We start from the raw sequence: 20,554 nt of genomic DNA on the forward strand, positions 1-20,554 counted from the left end.
CTGGGATACCCTTGGCCGGACGAGGCAGCCGGATTCTACCCCCCCCCCCTCCTACTCCTGTCGGCTTACAAGCGACCGGATTAACCCCCCCTTAGTGTATCCAGTCATATAATCATTAAAGTATCATTGCTGTTATTCCTTAACTATTCCAGGTCGTATATTTACCACCTGCGCCATCAGAGATTGGACATTCTCTATTGATATACCGACGAATACTCTTTGCCATAAAAGTGCATACTATTTCAATTCATAAATGTAATTAAGTGATTACGTGCTTGCTCTACACACCATTGCTGTGTAGTAATAAACGCATACTTCGACTTCGTACATTTGTGTTGGATCCGTTTCATCTACGTGAGAGTGTTTATGATAATATATTTATGCCGTGTACTGGGTGGCCGAATATTAAGTACAAAGGTAGTGGTAGTAAGTATCATATCTAGTAATACAGTCAGGGAATTGTACCCCTCAGTTACAATAGTATATACGTCCAAATCATGTTGTTTATCGAGTTATTTGCAACCGATCGATGTCCAGTGTGTCAAGATGGAGTCCCGCTAACGATAGCGAGTGCCCGGACGAAATATGGGTGAGCACCACTTCATCCGCATCACTTCCTGTTTGGGCGATCCGCCGATCGGCCACCAGATGGCGCTCTTGAACCGTTGGAGAGTTGAGAGGGGCTCAACAGTACTTATCATGTCTCCGGGGGAGAAATATGATTTCGATCACAGTTTTGAAATATTGATATCAAAGACGCTGTCCAGCGTCTTCGGCAGAATGAGCATGGCGGGGAAAGACGCTGCCCAGCGTTTTTGGCGATTAAAGTGTTAATTTATACCAATGTATGTTGTTGTTTACATGTTGCCCTACTTCCCATTTCCCCATGTAGAATGCACCTGATTGGATAAATGACATGCTGGTTCTCTTGGCCGACATCTAGTGGCTGAATGTTATCTATAGCACCTTTAACTTACTTCAGCTCAGTTACTAGCTTAGCTACAGTTTGCTGTAGTTTGGTGATAGTTTAACTACAATCAACTGTATTCAGATGTTAACTGCTTTTGGGCATGTAGTCAATAAAAAACACACACACAACATGACTGAATGCTGAATTTGGCAGGTGTTCTGTAACACTGCTCTTGTCACCAGGTGGTCCTATGAGGCGGGTCAGGAGTGGGCTGTACCAGTGCAGTTCTGCCAGCTCCACAGTCTGCCCCTGAGCTCTGTGTACCTGTGTGACTGTGCTGCAAGCGGACAGTGGCTCCACTTCCTGCTCTTCGTCCAGATGCACAGCTACCCCCCCCAGCAGGTATATGAACCGTTATCTTACTCACAACTACCCCACCAGCTGTAATGACCCTTTATTTTACTCACAGTCACAGCTACCCTCCCCCCCCCCCCCCCAGCAGGTATATGACCCGTTATCTTACTCACAACTACCCCCCCAGCTGTAATGACCTGTTATCTCACTCACAGCTACCCCCCAGCAGTAATGACCCGTTATCTTAGGCCATGGTTAGACTAGTGTATTTGTGGCGTTTTTTTAATAAGTTTTTGAATACGTTTCATGTCCAGACTAAAACGATTTTTGTCGTTTTACGCAAAGTATTTGATCGTTTGCACCGTTCTGCCACACGGAACTGCATTCTGGCAGCCTGAAGACGATACTTTCTGATACCAGCTCCCAGAGTGCGCAATTCTGAAGACGCCCCCCATTGCGTCACCATCTTTACAAGCGATACGCGTCTTCTCCTGAACCGATGACGCGATAGCCCACCTCTCCCTACCCCGCGTGTGAAACAATGGCATGTACAGCTATTGAGCTTGATCTGGCTTTTACAGCTTTACATATGATGTGCTCTCTCTATCTGTCTGAAGCAGAGCGGGGTTCTGCTGTGCTTACATACAATCCCGACCGAGGCTACTGTGATGCAATACACGATACTAACTAGAGATTAGCGTCACATAGCTGGCCTTTTTTTTCCTGAAAACCCAAGCACATATTGTTCCATAGCATACGCCTTCAGTTGATCATGACAAATCCTCTCTTACCTTGACGATTAAAAAGCCTCCATAATTTATTAAATAAAGCTGTAGCCAGCCAGCTAGCATTAACACATTGGCCGTGCATTGTACCCATCATTGGGTCCAGTCTGCCACCACTGTAAGCCTATGGAGATGTTTACCTTCTTTGCAGGGCTATAACTTTTTAAATATTATAGCTATATTGACATTACTATGGCCCATTCAACATCGGGTATCTATCGTTCCGGATGTGGGAACGTTATATTTTTTCATTCATACATTGTTGTGTTAATACAGTCGAATATAAGTATGTTTTTAAGGTTTTCTGCTGTAATTCCAAAAACGTGAGTTATAGGCCCTGAAGCATATGATAGATTATCGATTGGCGTTTCTTTCCTATACACGCTATATTAAAAAATTCAAATATATATGATCGGTATACATTATGCTTCATCATGCGTGAAGGAAAGGGGGGGGGGGGTCGTTTATAATTCCTTGGTCGTCAGTAACTTTATTTAGTATGGGTTGATATATTATTCAGATGGATTGCCGTGAAATGAATAAACAATCGGGCTGAAAATAACGTTATATTCCTCTTACCGTTCGCAGATGAGACTGGAGGAAAAATATTCCAATTATTTGACGTTGATCTGCTAGATCCATTTCCCGTTTGTATGACGCAATAAACACCGAAATCATATAGATGATTGCGTTTCAAAAGCGATCCGATGCACTCAAGTGTTTGTCTGGACCCACGTAACAAGATATTACTGCCGGAGGGATTTCCTCGATGCACCAGCGCCACTTCCGGTTTGCCGTGGAGTGTAACGCGCCCGATCATCCACCAGGCGGCGGTATTGAGGCGTTGCAATATCAGACAGGGTGCAGCTGCAGTCCCACAGGGAGGCTGGATGAATTATGAATGCCATGGCGAAAAAATGAAATATTGATCCCAACAACGAATTATCACGTTGTTGGCGTTCAACGCATGGCAGGCAATAACGAATTATGACGTTGTTGGCGTCCAATGTGTTAATGCTATTCAAAATGCTATCCACATTAGCTAAATAGCTAACCAACTAAATACAATAGACAGTGGTATCCTGAGGTAACGTTATGACAACGTTTGCTAGTCGAAATGACTGGACACACACAGGGACAAGTTAAACATCAATCAATGAATTTATTCCAACAGGTAGTTTGAGCTGCATGTGAGCCGCGGTCTTTCTCTCCTCTCCTTTGGAAACGAATGACGTTACGTTAGCTCGAAAAGCACAGAACCGGCCGACACAAGTTAAGCTCCTAGCAACAGACACTATAACACTTCCGGTCGGGGGTTTTCAAAATAAAAGAAACAGGAAAGACATTTATTTTGTAAATTTGTGGCATGCACTTATTATCTTGCGACATTTTCGTTTTTACGGAAACCTTAAAACGAAACGAAAACGAAACGGATCAAAATCATTTTAGTCTGGACAAGGCCTTACCCACAACTACCCCCCCAGCAGGTATGACCCGTTATCTTACTCACAACTACCCCCCAGCAGTAATGACCCTTTATCTCACTCACAGCTACCCCACCAGCAGTAACAACTAGTAGGGATGTCCGATATTATCGGCCTACCGATATTATCGGCCAATATCGGTATTAAAATGTGATATCGGAAAATATCTGTATCGGTTTTCAATTTTTTTTGTATTTTTTTTAACATTTCTATAACCTTTATTTACCCAGGCAAGCAAGTAAGAACAAATTCTGATTTTATTTATAGTCAAAAGTATGCATAATGTTGTGTTAATTCCACAACAAGAGATATGTAATGTTAATTACCTGAAATTATTCCGTTTTTTGCATATATCGGTATCGGTTGATATCGGTTGATATTGGTATCGGAAATTAAGAGTTGGACAATATCGGTATATCGGTATCGGTAAAAAAGCCAATATCGAGCATCCCTAATAGGGATGGGTACCGTTCACATTTGAACCGATACGGTACCGGTACCTGTGAATCGATACCGGTACCCAACGGTAGCTTTTTTCTGTACTTTAGTCTCTAAGAATGTAATCTACCTACCTCAGTTGTGGAAAAAGAAATCCAAACTTTTCGGCTTGCCATTGCCCCGACTGCTTTGTTGTTGAATCAAGTAAAATCCTAGGTAAGCGTATATTGTGTGAACGTTGACATAAAAAAAAAAGAAATTTATAAAAAGAAAATATATATATATATATATATATATATATATATATATATATATATATATATATATATATATATATATATATATATTCTTTTTTTAACTGTATCTCACGTGAATCGATACTCGGTAGTACCGACGTGTTTCGGTAAGTACCTTTTTAAAAGTACCAAATTCGGTACCCATCCCTAGTAATGACCCTTTAGCTCACTCACAGCTACCCCCCCAGCAGTAATGACCCCTTATCTCACTCACAGCTACCCCTCCAGCAGTAACAACCCTTTATCTCACTCACAACTACCCCTCCAGCAGTAATGACCCTTTATCTCACTCACAGCTACCCCACCAGCAGTAATGATCCTTTATCTCATTCACAGCTACCCCACCAGCAGTAATGACCCCTTATCTCACTCACAACTACTAAAGATAACCTTTGTATAAATCACAACTTTGGCTTGAATTTGGTCGCAAGCATAATCTTGATGTATTGAAGTGTATAAGAAACTTTAATAAATGTGTACCCAGGTGAGGTCTCTGGCTGCTCACTTTGGCCCCGCCCTCCAGGCCCACCTGATGCTGGCTTTCCAGGACCTCCAGCTCCACTGCCAGTGGAGGAGTGGGGAGGGCCAGGAGGAGGAGGTGGCTGGGGCCCAGAGTGACACCCTGGCCCTGGCCAGCGAGGAGGAGGGCCCAGAGCCTCCTAGGGAGCTGTTCCAGGTGCTGCTGCAGAGCCAGGAGGAGCCCAGCCCGGCCAGATACCTACTAGGGGAGGCTGTGGGACAGCGCTGCCCTACGCTAACGGTACTGGCTGCCTGTCTTCAGGTAAGACATGCACCTAAGACTTCTACAGATCTTATCTGCCTGAAATAATGCCATGATGCCGTTTTCCAGAGAATCGCAGCTGATAGCCACAGCGCATTCAGAAATAGGTCTCCAAAGGCATACCACATGATGAAAAATATTTATATCAATTTGACATGCATAACTTGATGATCATTTGTATTTTTCAAATGATCTTCACATAGAAAATAAACAAAAAACATAAGTGGTGCTCAAATAGTTGTTGAAATACTTTATTGAAGTGACCTCGGCTTCAGCTGCATTTAGTGAGAAACACAGGCTAGACCAGCTACAGTAGATGGCTCTAGCGTGACAAAGAATACGCCCAAAGTGTTTAAGGGTTTCATTTGTGAGAAATCATTGGTGATTGCGTTCACATCAATTCTATAGACATCCTCGGATTTAAATAATTATAATAATAATAAATACGAGATCATATCATTATTAAATGTATCATGAGGTCTGGAACAAAAACTTAATCAGAATTCATATATTTAACATTTGAAGCATGACTTCATTGAAATGCAGGATACCAGCAGGCTATTATGAGCGGAGAATTTCCAACCAAGTATTAAAAGTGACCATTGTCCAATTACTTTTAGTCCCTTAAAAAGGGGGGTTTACATGTAGAAATTTCTTCTGATTTGGATGTAAATGCCCTCAAATTAAAGCTGAAAGTCTGCACTCAAAGCACATTGTTTCATTCCAAGTCCATTGTAGTGGTGTACAGAACTAAAATTATGAAAATTGTGTCAATGTCCAAATAGTTATGGACCTCACTGTATCTGTTGAGTGACACTATTATCAAACTTGTTGAGTGCCCTAGCATAAATCAGCCTTTAATAATATGTGATATTGTTCCATTTATATTGGTGATATATTTTTATATTGGTGACATGTTTTTTTATTGGTGGTGTGTTTTTATATTGGTGATATGTTTTTGCACCATTGTCCATTTGCAAAGATTCCTGTACATTCCTTGTATTTGGTCAAATAAAGTGTCTGATTCTGATTCTTGACTGGCAGGAGGCTGACCTGCTCCAGTGCCTGTGTGTCTGGGTGCTGACCTCTGTTGATGAGGTCACAGCCGGCGAGGCCACAGCCCACCTGGACGAGAGCCCCAGGCACCACATGTGGAATCTGCATGACCTGTCAATCATCTGGAAGACACTGCTGAGGAAAAGCAAAATCCGCCCACTCCTGCAGGGCTTCCAGCTCTTTCACAGGGTAAATATACCACTCAGTCCAATACAGACTGTACCTGGACATACTGTATTATTATAAAACGGGTAGCTGAAATCAAGCAATCTGATTGGTTCATAGCCATCGTATAATGAGCATATACCCACAGCTAAGATTCTAATTCCCTTTCATAAGTCATATTATCACTCTGTGTCTGAAGAAGAAAAAAAAAAAACATTAGCCTTGTTAAATGAGACGGTCTGGTCTACGGAGGTAAGGCCCCACAGCTAGTGGCCGTCAATTACAGTATAAGTTCCATCGTTGTGGGCATATAGTGTTTAGTTTCAAGTTTCTTCAAGTTTCAAGTTTCTTTAATAGTTGTCATACAGAAGTACAGAATACTTTTGTACAAAATGCTTCTTACTGTTGCGCTCCAGAGACTGTGCAAGACAAGATAAGTATGAAATAAAAACATAGTAAAATTAGAAGTAAAAAAAGAGGTCACAGTGTTCAGTTTAGACATATGTACAATGTTCGATGCAGAATAGACGTAGTTACCATACAATATACAATACTGTGCAGTGTACTAATATACAATACTATATAGTGCAAGGCAGAAATGGAGAAATGGGACGAGGTGCAATTTAGGTACAATTCACAGTAGGTGTACGAGTTGTAGTGCAAATCCTTTATCAATAAATATAAAGTGTAAGTGTGTTTGTGTGATCTAGAGTGGGGAGAGTGGGTGCTGCAGTGTGTTGTTTGTTTGAGTGAGTGTGTGCGTGTGGGTGTGTGTGCTGTGTGCATTTGATGGTTGTTGCATAGTGATTATTGTTCGTTTAGCGATTATTGTTCATTTAGCAGCCTGATGGCCTGGGGATAGAAGCTTCTTCTGAGTCTTTCTGTGCTCGCCTTAAGACTCCGGTATCGCTTGCCTGACCGCAGCAGTTCAAAGAGGCAGTTGTTCGGGTGGCTCGAGTCCTTAATAATTCTCTTAGCCTTCCCCTTGCACCGCTTGATGTAAATGTTCTGGAGGGTGGGAAGCCCCCCTCCAATTGTGCGTTCGGCTGAACGTGTCACTCTTTGTAGTCTGCTACGGTCTTGTGCAGTGCTATTCCCAAACCAGGAGGTGATGTTGCCGGTCAGGATGCTCTCTATTGTACATGAGTAGAAGTTCCTAAGGATCTTCTGACTGACTTGGAACTTCCTTAGGCGCCTGAGGAAGTAGAGGCGTTGTCGTGCCTTCTTCACAACACTGTCAATGTGTGTGGTCCATGTCAAGTCCTCGGATATGTGGGCTCCGAGGTACTTGAAACTGTTCACTCTCTCAACCGGTGCCCCGTCGATGCTGAGGGGGCTGTAGTCCTTTACTAAATTTTCATGCTAGAAGATGCAACAATATTTCGGTGTGCTGCACTTGGCCATTTGTTTTGGAAGCGAGAGTGGGTGTATGTCATCATTTTCACAATCTCAGACTCTGCATGTCCACACTACTACGGATTTTGCAAATGAAGACGGGGACTGTATTGTACTGTGGACATGAGTTTCTGTCAGTTTTGCTACTAATGATGAGTAAATCACAGCGCTGTATTTGTGTAGTTAGCTAATGTTATGAACTACCAAGCATTGTTGTGTGATGATGAGCAGAACTCGTAGATGGTCGCTGTATGTAGCCTATGTTATATGAATGTTGTCTGGCAATGTTAGATACTGTATATGTGTATTGTCGTGTTGAGAGAGAGAGATAATTAGAATGTGAAATGGATAGGTGCGCACAGCAAACCACTTGAAACCACTTAAGTAAAATAGAAAAAAAAACATTCATCCGGTTAATGACAGCGGATAGTGGACTATCAAAATAACTGTTATGCACATCCCTAATATCCCACCTATGTAGGGAGTACTAGTCCATGAGCCAAACCAGATATTGGTACCACCTAAGGTGGCAAAATCTTTGAGGTGCTAAATTGTTTGGAGGGTCCATATGAAGAGATTGCAATTTGATAACCTTTTTGAACAAAAATCCATATTAGATTAAATTTAAAATGTATTGTCATTGTCATTATACAGCACAAGTACAGTACTTACTATAAAAATAAGTTTGGCATCCAACCTGAGTGCAAATGTAACAGTAAAGTGCAATAGTAATATACAATGTACAGGTGATTAAACTGGGTATAAATATAAATTAGTACTACCGGATGTAGTGCTAATCAGATGTATGTACTGAGTTGTAATATTAATATGTACAGTGATACAGGTCAGGTATAGTTATATGGGTTATATGCAGGTGTATAAGTTTACCTCCATCTTCCACCTTCACCTCCACACCTTCACCTCCACACCTCCATCTTCACCTCCACACCACGCCTCCACCTCCACATCACGCCTCCACCTCCACATCACGCCTCCATCTTCACCACCACACCTTCACCTCCACATCACACTTTCACCTCCACATCACGCCTCCATCATCACCTCCACATCACACCTCCATCATCACCTCCACATCACGCCTCCACCTTCATCTCCACATCACACCTTCACCTCCACACCACGCCTCCACACCTTCACCTCCACACCTCCATCTTCACCTCCACACCACACCTTCACCTCCACACCACGCCTTCACCTCCACACCACGCCTTCACCTCCACACCTTCACCTCCACACCTCCATCTTCACCTCCACACCTTCACCTCCACACCACACCACCACGCCTCCACACCACACCTTCACCTCTACACCTTCACCTCCACACCTCCATCTTCACCTCCACACCTCCATCTTCACCTCCACACCTCCATCTTCACCTCCACACCACACCTTCACCTCCACACCACGCCTTCACCTCCACACCACACCTTCACTTCCACACCACGCCTCCACCTTCACCTCCACATCACGCCTCCATCATCACCTCCACATCACGCCTCCATCATCACCTCCACATCACGCCTCCACCTTCACCTCCACATCACGCCTCCATCATCACCTCCACATCACGCCTCCATCATCACCTCCACATCACGCCTCCACCTTCATCTCCACATCACACCTCCATCATCACCTCCACATCACGCCTCCATCATCACCTCCACATCACGCCTCCACACCACGCCTCCATCATCACCTCCACATCACACCTTGATTGATTGATTGATTTTATTGTGGATAAGGGATAAAACATGATAAAATGCAAGCACTTATTTATACATCAACATAAAACAACATCACAAAACATTAAGATACAATATGCATATACAGTTGAAGATAAAAGAATAATAAATAAATATGCTACCCTCTCTTTCCTTTTTTTTGATCCACTTTTTCTCCCATTTTCTATATTTTTCTCCCATCCCAATTTCGTATCATCCAATTCAACCCTCCCCTGTCACGAACGCTGTTTCTTGCCTCCCACAAGCCGGCTGCAATGTGGACTAAGTCATACATAGCACAAGTCCCCTCCGGTACTTGAGGTAACAGCAGTCAGTCGCATCTTTTCACCTGCGCAGCTCGATCTCTCAGTGGCGAGGAGTAGTAACGCGTGGGAGGCGCACGCTGCCCCCGACACTTCCTGATTCTACTGCGCAGGCGCACCAACCGACCTGTAGGAGTCGCTGTCCACAACGCCCGATCCCCACCCATCAGTTTCCCACCCCCTAATACGGCCAATGTGTATTAGTACGGACGACCAGCTAAACTGAAAGCAAATGTGGAGCGCTGGGCTCGAACAGGCGAGCCCAGCGTCTCCAGATTTCGTGGCGAGCGCCTTGCCCACTACGCCACGTAGCTGCCGCTACCCTCTCTTTCCTATGCCGATAGCCATTTTTTGAAGCCAGTTAACCTGGGGGCCTGTTTAATGCTGCTGAGCAGGCTGTTCCACAGTACTGCAGCTGAGTTAAGGAAGGTCTGCTGGCCATAAGAAATTAGTTTAAATCTAAACGGAACTATGTTTGTGTCTCTACCTCTGGTTTCATGTCTATGATTGTTTTTTACATATTGGAAGTAATTGTGAAGGTAGCTTGGCACCTCCCCTTTATAAATCCTATAGACTACACTGTAAAAGGGAGAAATAGAAATGTTTTTTTTCACAGGAAAATCACTATTATTTTACAGATTACTTTTGTTTTTCTACTTTAACACTTTGAATGCCGACGACGTGTATTCTTGTCTTATCATGCCCCCCGTTGAGTGCCGACGACGTGTATTGTCGTTTGATTTTTTTATTAGCGATCTGAATTCATATTTCATCAACCGAGTCTCCCGTTGGTACAGCAGACCCTCTAGGAGCTCAGATGGGAAAAAACCGCCCCCTATCGTCTATCCCTGTGTAACTGCAGGTCAGTCGATTATACTGGGAGATCCCTGTGGGGGGAGCCTACTGGCTCCATTGTGCTGGCGAGCCATCTGATGATGAGGGATCTGATCGCGAGTTGGAAAGCAGCCTGGAATATATATTTACAGCAGCCAATAATCAATCAATAAACGCGATCGATATTTGGAATGGCGATCAGGAATTGGAATAATCTTTTTGGAGAAACTCTGATCTAAGGTAAGGAGTCTATGTTACCAGTTTTAGGATAATCAGAGCTGTATTCACTGAGATATCAGCATGTGCCGTGCATGTGTGTGTGTGTGTGTGTGTGTGTGTGTGTGATGCTGAGTAAATGGATAATAGATTTTTCAGTCCGCCTCTATAGCGTGCATAAGTACACATATACTATCGATAATCTAGCGTTTATTTGAAAACGATTCATAAATAGGCCGAAAAATTACAACGTGTCTAGTGTATTCGAGAATATTCCAATAAATGCCGTTTATGGGGGAATCTTTAAATTTTCCGAACATTTTCGAGAGAACGATAGCTTTTCGAAATGCTATAAAAAGGATATGAACCGATTAAAAAAAAAAAAAACAATCCGCTTCGACAATGTTGACTGCAAAAAAAGTCATTGATAAGCGACGGGCAGATTAGACACATAGCCATAATTTAAAACATAGATTATGCGTTTTTAACACTAACATTGAAGTGGATGATGGCATTCAACGGGGTAAAAAGGTAAACAAGGCCGGCAATGATAGTGTTAAGTGTAAATGCCATAAAAATACAGTAAATTACCTTTTATCAAAATATTAACCATTAAATAAAGGTTGTAATCTGTAAATGTATTTGATTTTACTGTAATTTGACAGTAAGTATTTGGCAACCATTGATGCCAGACATTTACCGTTTTCTTGCAGCTTTTTTTCTTACAGTGTAGGCATAGTTTTATCATGGATACTCTTTTGTCCACCCTGAGCCACCCTAGGCTGTTGAAGTGGGGCTGGTCTAAGTGAGTAAGGGTGCTTTCACATATAGTTTTGGCGGACTCTGTGCGGTTCGGGGGTGAAGTTGCAACATTGTTGCATTCTTCATTTGGTTAGTCTGCGTTCACATTGCAATTTGTCAAGCGCACCAAACTTTCTGAACAATGTCACGCGGTCGAAAAGGGCGCTCGTCTATTGGACACAATAGAGAGTGGAAATGTGTGTGTGTGACTGCGAGCCGGAGGCGGTGCTGGTGATGCCTTCTGATGGGTCTCATCTTCGAAAGACTCAACGATATGTTTCGGGCTGGATGTGGGTCTTTCTTGTGCCAAGTATAACGTCCAGCCAGGTCATCATACCAACTGACACTGGCCGTCTATCTGACGCGGATAATAAACTATAGATTTATATGGAATTCGTTAAACGGATCCGTTGTCTTACTTATTATTAAACATATTATTTATTTTTCCCAAATGAAGGTTGAAAGTCTGTCTCCGTCACAAGTGTAATGTGACATGTCTATCCTATATACGCGCAACCAATGAGTCTATCGAGAGAGAGATAGACCGGTCTATAGAGGGAGAGAGCACAACTCATTGACTGCCTTAGCCCCTTTCGTGACTGTGATGACTTGCATCACAGTCACGAAAGGGGCTATGTCTGCCTTAAATTAGTACACACAAATCATCTCCAACGTTATTTATTTAAATTGTTCCTGTTAATTAATTATTTTTAATAGACTGGTCTATCTCTCTCTTGATAGACCGGTCTATCCCACATTACGAGCAACCAATGAGTCTATCTGACGGCCACGGATAATAAACTATAGATTTAGATTCAATGTCAACGCCTTTTAAATATAATCAAAACGTTCCCGCATTTCTGTTCGCTTTATCGTTTTATGACAGACATCTGATAGAGTGTATGCGCCAATAATAACGATAATAATGTGTTTAGCCTATATTAAATAGTCTAATTGTTTTTTCAGCCTGTTATTAGTTTTAAGTTAACTTTCAGCCTGTTAATAAATATGTCATTAATTCAGTATTAAACTTCTTGAATTCATATTTATTTAGGCTATGCTAATTAAAAACACAAATGTTATGGACATCTAATTTAATTCTCTGCTTATTTATTAATATATTGCTGACGCAGTTTGTGGCATTGATCCATTGTTCTATTGAAGCTAGGGGTGCACCGATGTATCGGTCGGGTATCGGTATCGGCCGATAAGTGCCTTGTTGACTGCAATCGGCCTATCGGCCGATAAGCTCGAATGTGCCGATGGCAATAGCCGATAAATATCCATCAATTTGTGTAGCGTCAAGACAAAAAAAAGTTCACTCGCGACCTACCTGCACAACGCCGCCCCCGGCCCACACACACACACAAGCTACTGCATCAAAGTTACTACTTATGATTAACAAGGCATTCGTTTTGTGGCATTAACATTATATAGTTAGTGTTACACGTTCATAACATCAGCATATTATTTACCCGAACGTAGCAAGCGTTCATACTAGCTCAGTTCCTTCCGTTGCTCACAGAGCCCTGAGTTTTACCCATTCTGCAATCTGTTAATAACGTTTTCAATCAGACACATGTATAGAAAGGCTTTGTTTTATTATAACATGGCAGTAGCCGATAAATATCCATCAATTTGTGTAGCGTCAAGACAAAAAAAAGTTCACTCGCGACCTACCTGCACAACGCCGCCCCCGGCCCACACACACAAGCTACTGCATCAAAGTTACTACTTATGATTAACAAGGCATTCGTTTTGTGGCATTAACATTATTTATTACATGGCGTTTTCACATTCGCCGAAATGCTTGCTTGTGATTGGTCAATAGCGCGCGTCAGAGGTCAGTTATCAGACAATAATGACCGCTGTGGAACAATAATGACCGCTGTGCGCAGCTGTTTGCAATCAAGCCCACTGACACACACTGTTTCAGTGCAGCCAATCAGACACACCTGCCGGGCTGCCCGCGATAATAATAATCACTTTATTTGGGCTGACAGAACAACTGCGATTTGTCAAATGAATTAGGTATATTGTTAGTAAGTTAGCCATGTAATAAGCGGGATAATGTATAGCTATACTCGGTCATCATCGCAAAATAATTGACCTTCACTGACGTTTAAAACACCTCGCCGAGGCGGCTCGGTATTTTAAACTACGTGTCGGTCAATTATTTTGCGACAATGACCTCGTAGCTATACATTATCCCTTACTTATTACATGGCGTTTTCACATTCGCCGAAATGCTTGCTTGTGATTGGTCAATAGCCCCCGACAGCGGTGAATTATTTTTCGATAACCACCGGTGATTATTGTTTTTCGCAGCTGGAGTAATCAAGCCCCACTGACACACACTGTTTCAGTGCAGCCAATCAGACACACCTGCCGGGCTGCCCGCGATAATAATAATCACTTTATTTGGGCTGACAGAGCCACAGAACAACTGCGATTTGTCAAATGAATTAGGTATATTGTTAGTAAGTTAGCCATGTAATAAGCGGGATAATGTATAGCTATACTCGGTCATCATCGCAAAATAATTGACCTTCACTGACGTTTAAAACACCTCGCCGAGGCGGCTCGGTATTTTAAACTACGTGTCGGTCAATTATTTTGCGACAATGACCTCGTAGCTATACATTATCCCTTACATAGTTAGTGTTACACGTTCATAACATCAGCATATTATTTACCCGAACGTAGCAAGCGTTCATACTAGCTCAGTTCCTTCCGTTGCTCACAGAGCCCTGAGTTTTACCCATTCTGCAATCTGTTAATAACGTTTTCAATCAGACACATGTATAGAAAGGCTTTGTTTTATTATAACATTAGTTGCAGTAAAATCATTATGCCTCATTTAAGTCATCCTGCGGAGCTAAAAGCTAAACGTCGGCCGCGCGCCGCGCCGTGTTGTTGTTCTAGAAAACCTCCAATAGGGTCCAGCTGCAGACTCGGAGCCTCGGTCCAGATTGGAACTTCCGCCCTGCCACAGGATTATTACTCCTGTGACAGGGCAATGCGCTGATTGGTGGAAAGTACGGAAGTATCTCGAAGTACGTCTGACGTATCTCGAATTACGTCTGACGTTTCTCTACGTTAGCGAACGTTAAACGTTGTATTCATAAAATAATATAAATTCAGCAGCATGGGGAGGGCCAGGGGGAGGGGAGGTACAGGTAGTAGAAGACATAGAGGTACAGGTCACATAATTATAGTACAGTGGAGAAGTAAAAATAGAATAAAAAGGCAGTGTAAACAATATACAATATTATTAACTCTAATAATAACACGCCTCGCGGGCTCATTATAATACGAGAGCCGTGGGTCTGCATTGTATAGAGCGGATCCCCCGGCCGTATTCAAGCGCTGGAGCGCTTTGCAATGGATCAAACTGTATTAATATAGTAGTAATAATAGTAGTTGGCTAGTTGCGCGCTTCTGGCCACCTCCCGCAGTGCGCGCATACACACATACTGTCTGTAGCCTATACAGTATGTGCAAAATTAGTTGTCAAGAGCCAATCGCACAGGTTGCCTCATCTCATCTGGCTCTGCAAATAGATCTAGAGTCTGAATATCATATATAGCCTGCTGATGATCTCTCTCTCTCTCGAGTCAAATCCATTCTGAGAACGGAATGCAGTGCCCGCGACGAGGGTCTTGATTGATTGATTGATTGATTGATTGATTGATTGATTGATTGATTGAAAATTGTATTAACAGATCATGCTGGACCTACAAAAGGCCTTTGACACTGTCAATCACTCCATTCTTGATTGAACATTTTATTAACAGATTGCAGAATGGGTACAGTACAGTACAGCTCAATACACACAATTGTTAAGGGGATGCAGACCAGAGAAAGACTTTTGTCTTGTTTACATCAGGGTCCCCCATTTTCAATTCATCATAACATATGACATACACTACATACAGATAGACAGTACAGCTACATCTATACATTTATGACATACCAGATTTGCAAATACAGTATTGTTTGTGATATATTTAATATTGGGTTAAAACACAGGAGCAGAGTATAAACAACAGTACAGTACTGTTTCTCATTCCTGTACTGTTGTTTATACTCTGCTCCTGTGTTGTAACCCAACCCCCTCCAATGTACAGTAAATGACCAAGTATGGTTTTGTCAATATTCCAATGTACAGTTTTGCTTGTACAGTTGTACAGTGTCCCCCACCCACCCACCCCTCCTACCCGACCCCCCCCCCCCCCCCCCCCCCCCAAGGCGAAAGTCTTTCTCTGGTCTGCATCCCCTTAACAATTGTGTGTATTGAGCTGTACTGTACTGTACCCATTCTGCAATCTGTTAATAAAATGTTCAATCAAGAATGGAGTGATTGACAGTGTCAAAGGCCTTTTGGTGCAGCATGATCTGTTAATACAATTTTCAATCAATCAATCAATCAATCAATCAATCAAGACCCTCGTCGCGGGCACTGCATTCCGTTCTCAGAATGGATTTGACTCGAGAGAGATCATCAGCAGGCTATATATGATATTCAGACTCTAGATCTATTTGCAGAGCCAGATGAGATGAGGCAACCTGTGCGATTGGCTCTTGACAACTAATTTTGCACGTACTGTATAGGCTACAGACAGTATGTGTGTATGCGCGCACTGCGGGAGGTGGCCAGAAGCGCGCAACTAGCCAACTACTATTATTACTACTATATTAATACAGTTTGATCCATCGCAAAGCGCTCCAGCGCTTGAATACGGCCGGGGGATCCGCTCTATACAATGCAGACCCACGGCTCTCGTATTATAATGAGCCCGCGAGGCGTGTTATTATTAGAGTTAATAATATTGTATATTGTTTACACTGCCTTTTTATTCTATTTTTACTTCTCCACTGTACTATAATTATGTGACCTGTACCTCTATGTCTTCTACTACCTGTACCTAGCAACAGTAAGAAGCATTTTGTATGAAAGTATTCTGTACTTCTGTATGACAACTATTAAAGAAACTTGAAACTTGAAACCTCCCCTCCCCCCGGCCCTCCCCATGCTGCTGAATTTATATTATTTTATGAATACAACGTTTAACGTTCGCTAACGTAGAGAAACGTCAAACGTAATTCGAGATACGTCAGACGTACTTCGAGATACTTCCGTACTTTCCGCCAATCAGCGCATTGCCCTGTCACAGGAGTAATAATCCTGTGGCAGGGCGGAAGTTCCAATCTGGACCGAGGCTCCGAGGCTGCAGCTCGACCCTACTCAAAACCTCTGTCGTCAAAATCAATGGCGGACAAAAGCACGAGTAAAAAATGCAACACGCTTGCCGATTGGTGGTAACAGCAGAGGCGGGTGCAAGCGGTGTGTGACGTAATTGGCAGAATCGACTGTCAATCAAAATGTCATTGGTTGAGACAATAGTATCTCGCTGCAGCCCAGCAGGTAGACTATGCTGGGAGAACTAGTATCTAGCTGCAGCCCTGCAGAACATACTGGGAGAGAGATAGTGCTATTTCTTGATGTTTCCTTTTTTTAAGTAAGTAAAGAGGCCTATGTTCATATCGGTGAGCACAATTTGTAAGACAAATATACAGTAGTTTCATAAAAAAAAAATATATATATATTACAAAAAAAAATTATATTTAAAAAATATTTAAAAAAAATATTTTGCCACAAGTATCGGTATCGGCCGATTGTGTTAGTTGAACAATCGGTATCGGTGGCAAATTTTCATATCGGTGCATCCCTAATTGAAGCCCATTACCACCATCCTCTCGCTAAACAAGTTGTACACTGCATAGTTTTTATGAGTGCCCACAAGTAGCTGTTTAATTTGGTCTTCTGCCCATATTTCTATCAGGGCTTTCACCTCGTCATTCGCCCACGTCTGTCCACGAGACATGTTTACCGCGGTGTTTGTTTTGTTTCCGTCTACCCAAGATGCACAGTTTATCAGGTCACTTCCTATATTTGGTCCGCGTTTGGTCCGATCAAGCGAACCGAGACCTACGTTTTCAGCGGACCAGAGTTCGCGTGTTTGGTCCGCACCAGAGTTCGACTGAGCATTCACACCACCCCAAAAAAAGCGGACTATCCGAGAAAACGAACTCTGGTCCGATAGTCTGGACCAAACAGCTCTGGTGTGAAAGCACCCTAAGAGTGGGGAGCTGCAGGACTATCCTAGCTAGCTTGTTCTGGGCAGACTGAACTAATGCCCCTGCAAGAGCTTTCCTGTCCAGGTATTTAGAATTTCTTGCTAGCAATTTTATTCTGTTGTTAACCTTGGCTATTACCTTTTTCAACATACTTTTCACTGAGAGTGTTTTCTTTTTTTATCCACTTTTTCTCCCCATTTTAAATTTTTCTCTCATCCCAATTTCGTATTATCCAATTCGTATCCTGCATTTGTGGCGAGCGCCTTGCCCACTGCCCCAATCAGCCGCCCGAGAATGTGTTTTCTAAAGTACACCCTAGAATAGATACACCACTGATTTGGTACTGGTGACAACTGAGCTACCTAACTGTACCTTGAACCCTTCCTGGTTTTTCTGTTTCCTTGTAGTAGAAAATAAAATAGATTCTGTTTTTCCTAAATGGAGAGACAGTCGATTTTCTGAAAGCCACTGACTGACATTTCCTAACTTCATGCTAAGTCTACTTTCAATAACCGTTTTGCTTTTGTTTGACACCATGAGAGCCGAATCATCCGCGTAGAGGAGGAGATCACATGAGCAGGCTGACTGCATGTCATTTATATAAAGGAGGAAGAACAAGGGCCCCAGCACACTGCCCTGAGGGACCCCACAGTCCACCGTCCTCAGATCTGAAAGGACCCGTCCCACCTCTACATGTTGTTCCCTTCCCCTCAAGTATGAGCTGGCCCAGTTTGTGGCCATACCATTGAAACCTATCGCTGTTAACTTCCTTAAGAGGATAGTGTGGTCCACCATATCAAATGCCTTTTGGAGGTCTAACATCACCATGCCACAGAGATTTCCTCTCTCTATCTCTTTCTTAATGTGATCTGTTAGAAACAGAAGACCAAGTCAAGTCAAGAGTTTTATTTGTCACGGCATACAAGTATACAGTGAAATGCAGGGGGGTCTTGCCCGCAACGATTGTGCATAATACAATAATAATAATATAATAAGAATCCAATAGAACGACATTGTGCAATAATACAAGTAATCAGAGTAGGGCATATCGGTATATGTACATGAGTTTTTACAGAGCATGGTAAGACAGCACAGGTCGGCAATAGGCGGCCCGCGGGCCGAAATTGGCCCGCCAGCAATAATATCTGGCCCCTCAGAATATAAAAAAATATATAATAATACCGGTAATCTTTTTTTTAATTTTATATATATATATATATATATATATATATATATATATATATGTAATATATCAGACCAACTAGGCTAGGCTATATGTTAGCTATAATGTCCAAATAGAGAAACGACTACCTAAAGAATGCTTATACTTTGTTTTATCCATGTTGAGAGTGAATAACAGGTAGGCAGCGAGGTGCAATGTAGCGCTTGCTCAACATGAAAAAAGTCGGTGGACAGCGCCGGGTGCTGAAATAACAAACAAGCCACACCACATGTGTGGTGTGAAATTAAAACACCAGTTCTCAATAGTCCAGTGCGCTCCACAGAAAAGGCTGTCAGATAGACGCATTGGTTGCGCGTAATGTAAGATAGGCCGATAATAAGAGAGAGGCGCTTGTCTCTGGTTTTATAATACATCTTGTCATTAAAAAAAACTCTTTTTAGCATCATCAATTAATTTACTCACTTTATTTCTCAATTTCTTAAATTCCTGCTCTTCCTTGGTCTTCCTAAAAAAATTACTAGCATTTCTCCCATTGATGGAATTTAAAATGACATCATTAATCCATGGTTCAGTTCTTTGTTTGATCCTGACCATTTTCTCTGGTGCCAGCTTATTTACAGACTCCAGGAACATGGTTTTAAAAAGCCCCCAGGCGCTGTCTACCTCAGCGCATTGCAAAAAACCTTCACCTCCACACCACACCTCCACACCACGTCTCCACCTTCACACCACACCTCCACACCACGTCTCCACCTTCACCTCCACACCACACCACAGCTGCTGAGGTCAGGCAGACGCCTGCAAATCTCAGCTACTAGGACAGAGCGGTTTAGGCTCAGCTTCTTCCCCCAGGCCATCAGAGCCATGAACAATGTACATTGAGTGCTCAGAACATTGAACTGTCCACACACAAGCACACATGAACACACACACGACACGCACACTGTGCACGCTCACACACGAGCAGCCACTTAACACTTTAACATGAGCGGGCACACACTCATGTCGCACACACGCACACTTATGGCCAAAGGAAAGGTCACTTTAAATTAGAATAACAGGAACAGTGTATTGCACTACCAAAGCTAACTAGCATGTCACACATGCGCTGTAAATAACTATGTACAGATACCGAGATGTCACTCCATGTTACCTGCTATCTGTTACTGCACAATGTTGTTTCTTCTTTTGATTCTATTATATGTACCACTGTATTGCACATCGTTGCGGGCAAGACCACCCGCATTTCATTGTATACCTGTATGCCGTGACAATTAAAACTCTTGACTTGACTTGACTTGACACCTCCATACCACGCCTCCACCTTCACCTCCATACCACACCTCCACCTTCACCTCCATACCACGCCTCCACCTTCACCTCCATACCACGCCTCCACCTCCACACCACGCCTCCACCTTCACCTCCACACCACGCCTCCATACCATATCTCCACGCCACGCCTAAAATAAATAAATAATAAAAAGACACAAGTCAGTAATGTCCTCTCGCTTTCTATCTTTTTCTCTGACAGGAATCTCCCCTCATCCATGTGCTGTCTATGTACAAGCTGTGCTATGACTACAAAAACTACCCTGAGGCCAAGGGCAAGCTGCTAGAGTTCCAGAGATGCTTGGTCAATGTAAGTGT

The 20,554-nt window shown here is 42.7% G+C and overlaps 1 protein-coding gene across 3 annotated transcripts in view; it reads left to right on the top strand.

Moving 5' to 3' along the window:
• The window catches only part of spg11 (SPG11 vesicle trafficking associated, spatacsin), a 165,635-nt gene that overhangs the window by 106,989 nt on the left and 38,092 nt on the right, over positions 1–20,554 (top strand). For all 3 annotated transcript variants that reach the window (XM_084334705.1, XM_084334706.1, XM_084334707.1), the window contains exons 24-27: positions 1,153–1,312; positions 4,752–5,048; positions 6,093–6,293; positions 20,439–20,546. In XM_084334705.1, coding sequence (XP_084190831.1) covers positions 1,153–1,312; positions 4,752–5,048; positions 6,093–6,293; positions 20,439–20,546 — 766 coding nt within the window. The remainder of the gene's footprint in view (positions 1–1,152; positions 1,313–4,751; positions 5,049–6,092; positions 6,294–20,438; positions 20,547–20,554) is intronic.

Source organism: Notolepis coatsorum (assembly GCF_963971535.1).
Source record: "Notolepis coatsorum genome assembly, chromosome: 18".
NCBI classification, from domain to species: Eukaryota; Metazoa; Chordata; class Actinopteri; order Aulopiformes; family Paralepididae; genus Notolepis; species Notolepis coatsorum.